General features: G+C 41.4%; 1 protein-coding gene across 3 annotated transcripts in view; it reads left to right on the plus strand.

Moving 5' to 3' along the window:
* Positions 1-8: 8 nt before the first annotated feature.
* Positions 9-13,227, plus strand: part of PCDH10 (protocadherin 10) — a 62,436-nt gene continuing 49,217 nt past the window's right edge. For 2 of the 3 annotated variants that reach the window (XM_027599695.2, XM_027599693.1), the window contains exons 1-3: positions 196-3,685; positions 5,276-5,334; positions 5,866-5,972. In XM_027599695.2, coding sequence (XP_027455496.1) covers positions 1,055-3,685; positions 5,276-5,334; positions 5,866-5,972 — 2,797 coding nt within the window. In that variant the 5' untranslated portion in view covers positions 196-1,054. Of the gene's footprint in view, positions 3,686-5,275; positions 5,335-5,865; positions 5,973-13,227 lie in introns of all 3 variants that reach the window. The other variant, XM_027599694.2, reaches the window with a different exon arrangement.

A 13,227-nucleotide genomic window follows, 5' to 3' on the forward strand; every position in this document is an offset into this window, starting at 1 on the left:
CTCTCACACTCACACTCACCCCGGCCGCCCGCCCGGTCGCGAGTTCCATCCCGCCCCTCCCGGCTGCCGAGTGACGCACATGCTTGACAGCCAGGTTGGCCAATTAGCGGTGGCTCGGTGGGTGGTGCTCTTCAGTTATTGGTTGGCAGATTGAGGGCGCTGCGCAAAAACAGAAAAGCGGAGCGCTCGGAGCTCAGAAACTGCCAGCCGAGATCTCAGGCTCTAGGGCTGAAGCAGGAGGAGGGAAAGACTGGAAGGAAGAGAGACAGGTTAGAGGGAAAGAGGCTTGGGAAGAAAACAGCAGGAAAGAAACTGCTCATCACACTTAGAGAGAGGCAAATGATGGTGGAGATGAGGACAGAGACAGACAAAACTATGAAAGCCAAAAAATACAAATAGAGCGAAAGAGGAGAAAATGCCAAGAACATCCATCCGGAGAAATGAAGAGAATGAAAGTTTTATGCTGCAGAGCCGTTCTATGTTTTTCCGGCACAAAATTCTCTTGCTGTTTTTAAGCCCTTTTGCATTTGCCAGCCGTTGACATTGAGGCATGTTCAACGGTGCCAGCAGCGTCTCTTCTTCCTTCTCCTCTTCCTCTTCATCTTCCTCCTCCTCTTCCACCCCCTCCTTCTCCTCCTCCTCCTCCTTTTCCTCCTCCTCCTTCTCCTCCCATCAGCAAGAAGACAAACCGAGGACAGTCTTGAAATATCGAAATTTCCTCCTTGGGATTTGCCAGCGCCGCGTTGCGCCAAGACTGTCGGAATAAAGGACGCTGACTATTGTATTATTATTTTATTAATTGGTCAGTGCGAAGATTACAGATGAGGAAAGGGGACGCCTGTCACCCTTCCTGCGCTAAGATTGAAAAATGAGGCTGAATTGGGGGAAGCCCGAAAATGAAGCAAAAGGAATAGATTTTTAAGGACAGAAAGCCACAGGAGCCCCCCACATAGCGCACTTTTATTTGTATTTTTTTAAGATTTTTTTCGTGGTGGTGGGGGAGGTGATTGGGTGGCTGGCTGGCTGCGGGAAGCTGCTTCCTTTCCCTTTGGAGATGATTGTGCTATTATTCTTTGCCTTGCTCTGGATGGTGGAAGGAGTCTTTTCCCAGCTTCACTACACAGTGCAGGAGGAGCAGGAACATGGCACTTTCGTGGGGAATATCGCTGAAGATCTGGGCTTGGACATTACAAAACTTTCAGCTCGCAGGTTTCAAACGGTGCCCAACTCGCGGACCCCTTACTTGGACCTCAACCTGGAGACCGGGGTGCTGTACGTGAACGAGAAGATCGACCGCGAGCAAATCTGCAAGCAGAGCCCCTCCTGCGTCCTGCACCTGGAGGTCTTCCTGGAGAACCCCCTCGAGCTGTTCCGGGTGGAGATCGAAGTGCTGGACATCAATGACAACCCCCCCTCCTTCCCGGAGCCGGACCTGACGGTGGAGATCTCTGAGAGCGCTACGCCGGGCACCCGGTTCCCCCTGGAGAGCGCTTTCGACCCAGACGTGGGCACCAACTCCTTGCGCGACTACGAGATAACCCCCAACAGCTACTTCTCCCTGGACGTGCAGACCCAGGGGGATGGCAACCGATTCGCCGAGCTGGTGCTGGAGAAGCCGCTGGACCGAGAGCAGCAAGCGGTGCACCGCTACGTGCTGACCGCGGTGGACGGGGGAGGAGGGGGAGGAGGAGGAGAAGGAGGGGGAGGCGGCGGGGGAGGGGGCCTACCACCCCAACAGCAGCGCACCGGCACTGCCCTACTCACCATCCGAGTGCTGGACTCCAACGACAATGTCCCCGCCTTCGACCAACCCGTCTACACTGTGTCCCTACCAGAGAACTCGCCACCGGGCACGCTTGTAATCCAGCTCAACGCCACAGACCCAGATGAGGGACAGAATGGCGAAGTCGTGTATTCCTTCAGCAGCCACATTTCGCCCAGGGCGCGGGAGCTCTTTGGACTCTCCCCGCGCACCGGCCGACTGGAGGTGAGCGGCGAGCTAGACTATGAAGAGAGCCCGGTGTACCAAGTATACGTACAAGCCAAGGACTTGGGCCCCAACGCCGTGCCCGCGCACTGCAAGGTGCTAGTGCGAGTACTGGATGCTAACGACAACGCGCCAGAGATCAGCTTCAGCACGGTGAAGGAGGCGGTGAGCGAGGGCGCGGCGCCCGGTACAGTAGTGGCCCTGTTTAGCGTGACCGATCGCGACTCAGAGGAAAATGGGCAGGTGCAATGCGAGCTGCTGGGGGATGTGCCGTTCCGCCTCAAGTCTTCCTTTAAGAACTACTATACCATCGTGACCGAGGCCCCCCTGGACCGAGAGGCTGGAGACTCCTACACCCTAACAGTAGTGGCTCGGGACCGGGGTGAGCCGGCGCTCTCCACCAGTAAGTCAATCCAGGTACAAGTGTCAGATGTGAACGACAACGCACCGCGGTTTAGCCAGCCCGTCTACGACGTGTATGTGACCGAGAACAACGTGCCGGGCGCGTACATCTACGCGGTGAGCGCCACAGACCGCGATGAGGGCGCCAACGCCCAGCTAGCCTACTCTATCCTCGAGTGCCAGATCCAGGGCATGAGCGTCTTCACTTACGTGTCCATCAACTCTGAGAACGGCTACTTGTACGCCCTGCGCTCCTTCGACTACGAGCAGCTCAAGGACTTCAGCTTCCAAGTGGAAGCTCGGGACGCCGGCAGCCCCCAGGCTCTGGCTGGTAACGCCACGGTCAACATCCTCATCGTGGATCAGAACGACAATGCCCCTGCCATCGTGGCGCCCCTGCCTGGGCGCAACGGGACTCCAGCGCGCGAGGTGCTGCCCCGGTCGGCGGAGCCGGGTTACCTGCTGACCCGCGTGGCGGCAGTGGACGCAGACGACGGCGAGAACGCCCGGCTCACTTACAGCATTGTGCGGGGCAACGAAATGAACCTCTTCCGCATGGACTGGCGCACCGGGGAACTCCGCACCGCGCGTCGGGTGCCGGCCAAGCGCGACCCCCAGCGGCCTTACGAGCTGGTGATCGAGGTGCGCGACCACGGGCAGCCGCCCCTGTCCTCCACTGCCACGCTGGTGGTGCAGCTGGTGGATGGAGCTGTGGAGCCCCAGGGTGGGGGCGGGGGCGGTAGCGGGGGGCCAGGGGAGCATCAGCGCCCCAGCCGCTCCGGCGGCGGGGAGACCTCGCTGGACCTCACCCTCATTCTCATCATTGCGCTGGGCTCGGTGTCCTTCATATTCCTGCTAGCCATGATCGTGCTTGCCGTGCGTTGCCAAAAAGAGAAGAAGCTCAACATCTACACGTGTCTAGCCAGCGACTGCTGCCTCTGCTGCTGCTGCTGTGGCAGCGGGGGCTCGACCTGCTGTGGCCGCCAAGCCCGGGCGCGCAAGAAGAAACTCAGCAAGTCGGACATTATGCTGGTGCAAAGCTCCAATGTACCCAGTAACCCGGCGCAAGTGCCGGTGGAGGAGTCCGGGGGCTTCGGCTCCCACCACCACAACCAGAATTACTGCTACCAGGTCTGCCTGACCCCTGAGTCCGCCAAGACCGACCTGATGTTCCTTAAGCCCTGCAGCCCTTCACGGAGTACGGACACTGAGCACAACCCCTGTGGGGCTATCGTCACCGGCTACACAGACCAGCAGCCCGACATCATCTCCAACGGAAGCATTTTGTCCAACGAGGTAAGGCTGAAGCGAAAGGACCACCATCTCTCATCTCCTCCATCTGAAAGCCTCCTCTAGCCCGGCCCTTGTATCTCTGGTGCACTGTGTATTTATATTTAGGATACTAACTTATTTGTATCTCTGTGGGGGCAGGAATTGGGGGGAGGCTATCCCACCCCTTCGTATGTAACCTAAATTTCGTGTTGTCCCTAATTTTCTGCGCTCCACCCCTCCACATTTACTTTCATTTCCTCCCCTTGGTGCTTTGCCACCTTGGGCCCTCCTTCTTCCCTCTGGCATCCTTCCTTTAAAATCCTAACCCCTTCTCAGTCCTTTCCCTTCTCAGAAATCTCTGGTAAAGGGAAAAGTGCGCGGGGGAAGCAAGGGAATTGCGATGGAGGGACTTTCTGGTACTGGCAAGGTCTTTTTCTCTTTGCGTTTGTCCCAGGCATTAATAAAGTTAATTGTTTGCTTTGTTTATCGATGCTTTCAGTCGCGTGTAAAAGTAAGCTATAGATTGTTTAACTTCGCACAGTTGTCTAAACTCGAATGCATGTTTTAGTGAATAAGTTATCAGATCCTTTTCCTCTGAACTCGGGTTGCAGAAAAGCCTTCAGTTCTGCTCTGGACAGCATTTACAGACGCTCTTGAAGCCCAACGCCCACACAGTGTGAATTTGAATGAAGTTGCTTTGGCACAAACCCCTGTAAGCGTAAACTAACGAAAGGCTTAAACAATTGTTACCTTAAATATATCTTTTAGCTAATAATCACCTTTTGCCACTGTTCTTGATAAATCACTACTGCTGGCTTTCTTCCTCAAAGAATTTGGCTTGTCAATTCCGATTTCTTTTTAAAAGATGGCGAAGTAGCAAAGTTGGAAGGAGGGAGGGAGGGGGAGAACAGAGTTGATTTATGTACAAGAAAGTTGGACCAGAAAAGGTGTGTGGTTGGTGGAGTTGGGGAGGAGAATGCAGAGGGTATTTGGAGAGGGAAAAGTTTGGGGGGGGGGGTTATGAATTATTTTCTTGGCAGGTTATTTTATTTATTTGAGTCTTAGATATTATTAATTGACTTTAATGAATATTTGTACAGCTCATTTGTATCTTAAGCACATTTTGAAAATAAACAACAAAATAATTCCATAAAATATCCAAACTTTTTGCTTATTGAGCGTGCTGTTTTTCTTGTGTCAACCAGTATGCACCTAAACACTTTTTTAGGCCACTGAAAGAAAGATTGCAGAGTATACCTAGGTTGACTCTATTAGGGACAATAGTTTATGAGCCCTAGCTATGAGGTCATTTGCAATCTCTCCTTAAGCGCGCGCGCACACACACACACACACACACACACACACACACACGTTTAAAATTGGCTTTATATTTTTGCAATGTTTTTTAACCTTTACTGAAAATCTAGACTGAAGTGTCTCTGCATATTGCCCTTCCCTTACCCATCAATCACTAGGGTGAGGCCTTAGAATAGCTTGAAAATTCATAAAACTGTACACAGTACTTAAATGGGACTCAATCCCTAACCTCAAAAGAAGACTACTAGTTAAGCCGTCAGCATTCAAATGCTCTTGATTTATTTATCTTTTTTCTAGACTAAACACCAGCGAGCAGAGCTCAGCTATCTAGTTGACAGACCCCGCCGAGTTAACAGGTATGGACTCTCTTTTTCTCCCCCCTAGCTTGATGTGTGGACAATTTTCTACCTACTACAATTAGGAATTAGGTGTATTATCCAATATTAAAATATAAGATCTCCAGCTAGGTCAGAACATAAATACTGATTATGCTGGGGTTCCTAGACAATACATTAAAAATATGGGTATATTTCATCTATATACAACTTACTGAATATATCTGAATATTTTGTCAGTTTATACTCCTGCACTGCTTCTGATAGTCTCCCTATTCCCAGTGAATACTCTATTTTATGAAAATGATGTACACATAAACATAACCCTAATCATAGAATAATGACTAAAGTGACATGCCTTAAAGGCTCAAAATGACTGCTCTGCTCAGTTTTAAAGAATTAGGCTTAAGGTGATGAAACTAGCTTTCTGCAGAAATAAAGCCGAGAGGTCTATGAATCTGCAGCACCATTGGTGACCATGTGGTGGCAGAAGAATATTTTCTGTGTTTCTTTGCCTTTTTTATTCTAATATTTGCATTTTTGTACTTCTAGTTCTGCATTCCAAGAAGCCGACATAGTAAGCTCTAAGGACAGTGGTCATGGAGACAGTGAACAGGGAGATAGTGATCATGATGCCACCAATCGCGGCCAGTCAGCCGGTAAGTGTGTTCAAAGGGCAATGCTGACTTTTATAGTTTCTTGTTGTTGTTGTTGTTGTTGTTAAAAGTAAATCTAGAAAGAATGATATCCTGGGGAATTTTCTGTAGGTTTAATGGTGGTAAGTCCACAGGAAAATTGTGTGTCATCCTATGTTGCTAATTGTATATTCAAAGAGGATTATAAAAATCTAATGTTCCTTTGGGTAAGGTTAGAGATTTATTGGGAAATATGATAGAATATAAGCTATATCTTCCTTACATAATGTTCTTTAGTGCAATTATATTACATACAAAAACCTATAGATTTATCACCTGATCCAGGCCTCAGTCTTAGTCTTTAGTCAATTAAGGTATTATTAGACTTGTTTATGGATGAGGTAACTGAAGATGAATGAAATTGATTGACCTGCCCAAAGTCACAGAGAATAAGTGGATGATTGGAAACTAGAATCCAAATTTCTTCCTTTCGAGAGCAATGCATTTTGCAAGCCACTGACTACTGAATGGGAGAAAGAAAGGTGATTAAAAGTCATGAATAGGCTGAAAGCAGGATTTCCAATGCTGGTTTCTTAGGCTTCAGGTCATTAATAAACGTTTGATAATGTGTATTTTCTCAAGCACCCTAGGTTTCCTCATATTTTCAATAGGGTCCATGACCTGTCAAAAGTTGAACCCCATGTGTATTTGTATATGAGGTTAACAATAGACACAGATGGGGTTGCAATGTGATACATATATTTTACATTGTTTATTTTACTTTTTTCTATATAAATTTAACTGTTAAGTTTTATAGGATGCTGATAACTCTGTTTACTAATCCTTAAAGAAAACACTATTAAAAATGAAATATATACCTTATAATAATGAAAATGATTTCACAATGGTTGGATTTTCTTTCCACTTCATTTGCAATTCAACTAAGAAGAGTGCTTATTTTTTGTTTTGTTTTGTTTTTATTTTTTCTTTTTTGATTGAGTTTTGTGTTTTTCTGACATGTAAAGAAATAGAAAGGCAAATTAACCTTCGTAACTTATTAAAATGTCCATGATTGGGCCATCTCTAGATTCAACTCTGTTCACTTGATTTTAAGCTTTATTTTGGTTAATGATGTAACCACAGAGTGATAAGAGTCCTCATTTTCAAGGTAACCTTGGTCCTAGAGAGCACACATTCCTTAACACACTTGGTGGACCTCTGAATGGTGCCGAGGCAGTGTGTCAAAGGGCAGTACCCGCCCCATGGTCGCCTGGCAGCAGTGGTTAACTCAAGCCTCTCACTTGGCTAATGTGTGCTGTGTCTGAGGCAGCCTTAGCCTTGGGAAACACAGGCAGGAGGAGGGGGGAAAAAGGCTGCTCAAGGGTCTCTTTATATTGCTGCAAGTCATTAATATGCAGACCTAATGAGACTTGAGAACTGCCAAGAATCCCCGGAGGTCCCTGCCCCTTGCGGGCCTTCACGCTAAGTGAACAGAGCATCTATTTAGTGTCTGGGAACCTGACAACAAACCAGATCTTGCCAGAAGTTTATATTTGAGTACAAAGTCCCTTTCATTTTTGGCCTATATATGGCATATGATTTATCGTTATCTTTAAAAAGCTGTACGTTTAGAATTGCTCATTCCTATTCATTTTTCATGGTGTCTAATTTAAGTTAGCCTTTTAAAACTTTTAAAACAAAATGTTTAATATTAAAATAGTATCTGCTGCATGTATCCTTGGGTGCATTTTATTCTTTTCCCACTCCCCCACCCTCTGCTTTGTTTTTTTCTGTAGCACTCCAGTCTCAATGAACATTTCAATTAGTTTAGTCCCTCAGACATAATGAGCTATAATAACCTAACCAAAGAAAGAGAAACGAATAAACATCTGCAAAAAGTGCTAAATTTGGAAGATGGATGGGAACAGAGTCTTATCAATGTGCCTTCCCAGTAGCTATTTTATTTCTCAGGGACTCAATGTTGCCATTTTTGGTAATGTTTCTTTAGAATTATTTGAGATGTCAAAGCATTAAAAGGAAGATTAAAATGCCAAACTGTGTTCTGGAAAACATTTTTAAAAAGCAAGGCAGTTTGTATTTTTCTTTATCAATGGCAAAAATTTTTCCCTATCTTTACATTCTTAGATGTGAAAACTATTACAGAATGCATTTATTTTTGTATTTCATTGGCAGTTCTAGGGCAGCTGAAATGTACTGAGCACAGTAATTGCTGTTTGAGAATTGTAATGACACACTTGTATTAAGATGTAATCTCACCTTTGTGTGCTGAATTGCAATCAGATTTAATATGTCTAATTTTATTGTAAGAATGATTTTGAAGTGTTTTCTTAAGTATAAAGCCCTAAATACAGAGAATTGAAATGCATTTACTTGATGACTTTCTCCAGTTCATACTGATGTTGTGTACTGTAAACTTCATAGCAAGTAGCTATATTTCCTAAAAGTTAAACCCATTTCAGGTGAATAAGTACATCTGTTTTATATTCTTGTAAAGCCAGGTATCGATGACTTTCCAATTTTGTAATATTTAGGAAATATTATTCACAGCACATCTATTTCCAGGTTTAGGATATGGGAAAAAAAATCATACCAATAAGCAAATCTTACTCAGCCAGTTTTTAGGGGGAGAACACCAGGTTATCAAGGAAAAATAATACTAGAAAGACATAGACCCTGAATTCTGTCCTTCAGTCTGTACCTCATTCCATATTACATTATATACAATATTGAGCTTAGGGCTTCACCTGTTTAAACTTCCTAATTTTTTATTTATTCTCAATTCCTTTTTCTATGTTAGCATTACTTTGTATTCATTTATTTAGATATGCTTTCTATTTATTCTTCTGTGAATAGTTTTCTTTTTTGTTCTTTCTCCCCTACCCCCCTTGCTTTTCTCCTTTCTAAGCCATTTGCCGTCACCAGTCTTGCTCATAGAAGGGCTTTAAACACGGAGGCAGCTGCACAGAGAATCACATAAGCTTTTTCAGTTTTCTACTGCACCTGGCTCCATGTGTGAAATTCTTCGGCTTGACCACTGCTCTGTGGCATTTTCTTTCCATAGCCTTGTCAAGGTGCTTTCCGTTTTTTTCAGTGCACTATTGATGTATTGGTCAGATATGGCAGAAGTCCAGGGAGATGTGGTAAATATATGCATAAACCATCACAGGAGGAAGATCCGATTAATCACAGCTTAAATAGCCAAAAAAAGAGTCAAAGGAAACTTAAAAAAATAGTTTCAATTTTGTTTAGTATATCGTTAGATTAAAAGATCTTTTATTTCTGATTTGCCATACTGATACAAAAATTTTAGTTGTGTATTCTTAAACATTTTAACATTATTGTAGGTAGTCTAAGGAGATATATTTAGTTGTAAGAATTTTTTTGCCTCGTTTATTAAATATTTGCAATGTGCATACTCCTGGAATTATCAGTTCATTTTTAATAATTGTGCCTTCGTAAAAAACATACTGAAGAAGATAACCCTAATAAGTGATTCTGTTAATGTTACTTGTTATAGTTTACCTGAAAATTGTTAAGTCGCTCCTTCTTGTAAATTTTTCTTTCAGTTACAAGGAAACTTAGCTTCTAAGTGTGTTTATTTTTTAACTAATTATTGAGATTGATACATGATACATGGTCAAAATTTGCCTATACGTAAAAAAAAAATGTGATTTGAATTGTCAGTATCTTCAAACTAGTAGATAAAGTATATCATGAAATGTGTTCAGCCATTGCACAACTACTATAATATCAACAAGACAATTTTTGATTTATTGTAAGTTCAAATTTCCCTTTCCTAACTCCAGTGAGAATTTAGATACTGGCAGATTAGCATCTGGACTTATAAATTGAATTTTCATTATGGTTTGCAAAAGCTTATTCAGGTTTCTGGTGAAAATCTAAACTACAAATTGATATTACAGAAAGATTTATAATTGGAAAAATATATGACAAAATATTAGAGAAATTGGAGAAAAACAAACATTTTGAATAAGTAGGGAGAAATTTTGATGTACATGTTTTGATTTTTAAATGAGTGAATCATGTTGATAAATATCTGGCTATGAGCTATATTTTCCTAAAAATTATAGCAACTTTTGTGGTTGTAATGAACCTTTCTCCATTTTTTGGTGCTAAGTGGTTAAAGGAGGATTGGAAATTTCTTCAAAAAATTAAATATTGATTTTCTTTAAAATTAATTTATCAAGTTATGAAAAATTAAACATTTTTTATGAAGCCTGAATAAAAAGTGAAGCATTTTTTATGAAGGTGCATGAGGAAGAAATGTACCTATAATATTATATTATTACATTCATCAGAAAACAACACAATTTGAATACAATTATAATATTTTTGAAATCACAATTTGTTCTCAGTGGTAATATCACTGGCTCTGACTCAAACAAGTTACTTGCTGGTTAAAAAATATGTATTTTAAAACTTCTCTAAATATATCTTTGCATAACAGGCAGTCTATCACATCAGCTGTCATGCCTTGTAGAACAGATTATTTCTGAGAAGTTGGAAAAATAAATAACTAGGAGAAGAAATTTCAAATTTTATATATATATATTCAGATATTTCTTAGAAAATACCAAAACTTCAAAACTGAGGTTTGGCCTGTATTTTTCTGCTGTACAAATATCACAGGTTCTATGGTAAGGACATTTGAATAAGGAAAACTAAAAATTAAGTTAAATTTATTTTCTCTTGGGCCTTCAATTTGAGCTATTAAAAATTTCCAAGAAAAATGCATTTTAATATGTCGCCTGCCCTATAATACCTAGCATTCCTGTACATCATATAGTCATTTATCATAACAAAACTTAAATATACTTCTGCTTATTTGGTCATTAAATAGTATATTTAATGGGCCTGGAGATAATTGAAAAAAGGTAAAATACTGTTAGTCTTTAGTGACTCCCTGACATGAGGACTGGTAATAGGATCATCTATCTGGTTCTCAAACTATATATCTAAAAGGCAAATGATTTGAAATATATTGATATACTATTTGTTATTTTTCTTCTAATTTTGTTTCTATGTCTGATATTTTTTTCCTCATGAGAAATCGGTATGCTTGCATTATCAGTAAAACTGGTGAATTATATTCATGCACAATTTGTGACACCATAACTCTCATTCTGGTTATATAAAGCTGTTTGTTACTACTATGGGAATCACACTTTAAAAGGACTAGGGGCGCGTGGGTGGCTCAGTTGGTTAGGCGACTGCCTTCGGCTCAGGTCATGATCCTGGAGTCCCGGGATCGAGTCCCGCATCGGGCTCCCTGCTCAGCGGGGAGTCTGCTTCTCCCTCTGACCCTCCCCCTCTCATGTGCTCTCTCTCTCTCTCATTCTCTCTCTCTCAAATAAATAAATAAAATCTTAAAAAAAAGGACTAGTTCATAAATTTATTAAGAATATTATTTCCAAGTGTTTTCTTCCTTCTGTCAAGTAAAATTGTTCTTCCAACAAAAACTTTATCATATTTCTCATTTTTTTGTTATGCGTATGACATATTTTCTGCACAGGTTCTCAACTCATGAGAACTTGATTGCATCATCTAAGGGGATTTTAACTCACTTCTAATAACTAAAGAAGCCGAAAACTGGAAAACCATTAACTTCAAGAGAAGAAAATGGGCGCAACTGAATATGTACTATCTATAAAAACAAGTTCTATTGAAAGCATCTTCTAACATAATCAAACAGCATCTTAATAACGTTGAAAGACTAGTTTATTAAAATTTTTCTATGAGAGATTATCATATTTAAAAATATGAGAGTCCTTGGGTACCGGTGCTCGAAAAGATGTGAAAGATTATTAATGGTCCCATGTAGTATGTTTAAAATGATATTTATCAGTCATGTGAGGAAAATTGCATTTATTCCAAATTTTGCATTATATACCCATCTTTGTTAGGGTCTAATAATGCAGTTCAATCTTAGTATTTGAATTAATTCCACCAACTTTAAATTTTATGCCTTGAATTTAATTTTCAAACAAATAATTGCTCATAATATTTTGACGTTTAACAGTAGTTTCATTTATCAAAAAAGTCTTTTTTTCTCTATCACACTGCAAATAGAGAGCATTTCTAGTAAAGTATTCAAAATACAGGGGCACCTGGGTGGCTCAGTCATTAAGCATCTGCCTTAGGCGCAGGTCATGATCTCAGGGTCCTGGAATGGAGCCCCGCATCAGGCTCCCTTCTCAGCGGGAAGCCTGCTTCTCCCTCTCCCACTCCCCCTGCTTGTGTTTCCCCTCTCACTGTGTCTCTCTCTGTCAAATAAATTAATAAAATCTAAAACAAAACAAAACAAAACTATAAATCTCTCTGGTTCTATAGCTTCTACCTACCTGGTATGTCAGTGTGTATCAGGGACATTTTCCTTCCCTTACTCTTTTTCTTTCTACTTATCTCCTTGAAGAAATAGGATAAAAAAACTGAGCTATTCTGGTGTCTAGAAAAACGTTGACATGTTTTACATGCTTTCTTAGTCTGGTTCCTTATCCTGGTTTCAGCTCACGTTTAAGATCCTCAACAGTTCACTGATCAGTAATTTATTTCCAGGCTTATGCATGACAATTATCAATGGAACATTATAATCGAAGTCAGACTCGGCATTATACATAGTTTAATTTAAAATAAAAATGTCATAAAGTGAGATTAATATATGATAAGAAGCTTCATTTTATTTCTTTAAACATAATTTACATAATTAACTGTTCTGAACTCCAAAATGCTTGTGGATAATCTAGAAGATTAATACTCTGAAAAAAATCTTTTCTGTATTTTATATATGCGGATATTAACATATACACACAAACAGGTAAAGCAGTTTGTGACACAATGCCATCAGGACTTTATAACTAAAACTGACTCAAGAGTTCAAATCATGCATGGTACTTATAAGAAGAAACAATCAGGTGGGTTCATTAAATAAATATTAGTCTGTCAATTAAAAAAAAGAAATTCATGCTCATGCATCTGAGAGTTCCTGTTATACAGAGGAATCATACTCAAATTACTTTAAACTAATCCTGTTTAAAAACATGCACAATAAATGTGTTAGTATGTTTAGAAAAATATTAAAATGTGATTTGGGTTTATGTGCTTGTTTTTCTGAGTAGGGGTAGTTATCAAAATGAATATCAAGAAGTCTCCTGTAATGCTCAAAAATTGTTATGCTTTGCTTAAGAAACTGAACTTTCTTGAGTCATAATCAGATAATGTTGAATGGTCTTGTCAATCT

This window comes from Zalophus californianus, chromosome 2, assembly GCF_009762305.2.
Source record: "Zalophus californianus isolate mZalCal1 chromosome 2, mZalCal1.pri.v2, whole genome shotgun sequence".
Lineage (NCBI taxonomy): Eukaryota > Metazoa > Chordata > Mammalia > Carnivora > Otariidae > Zalophus > Zalophus californianus.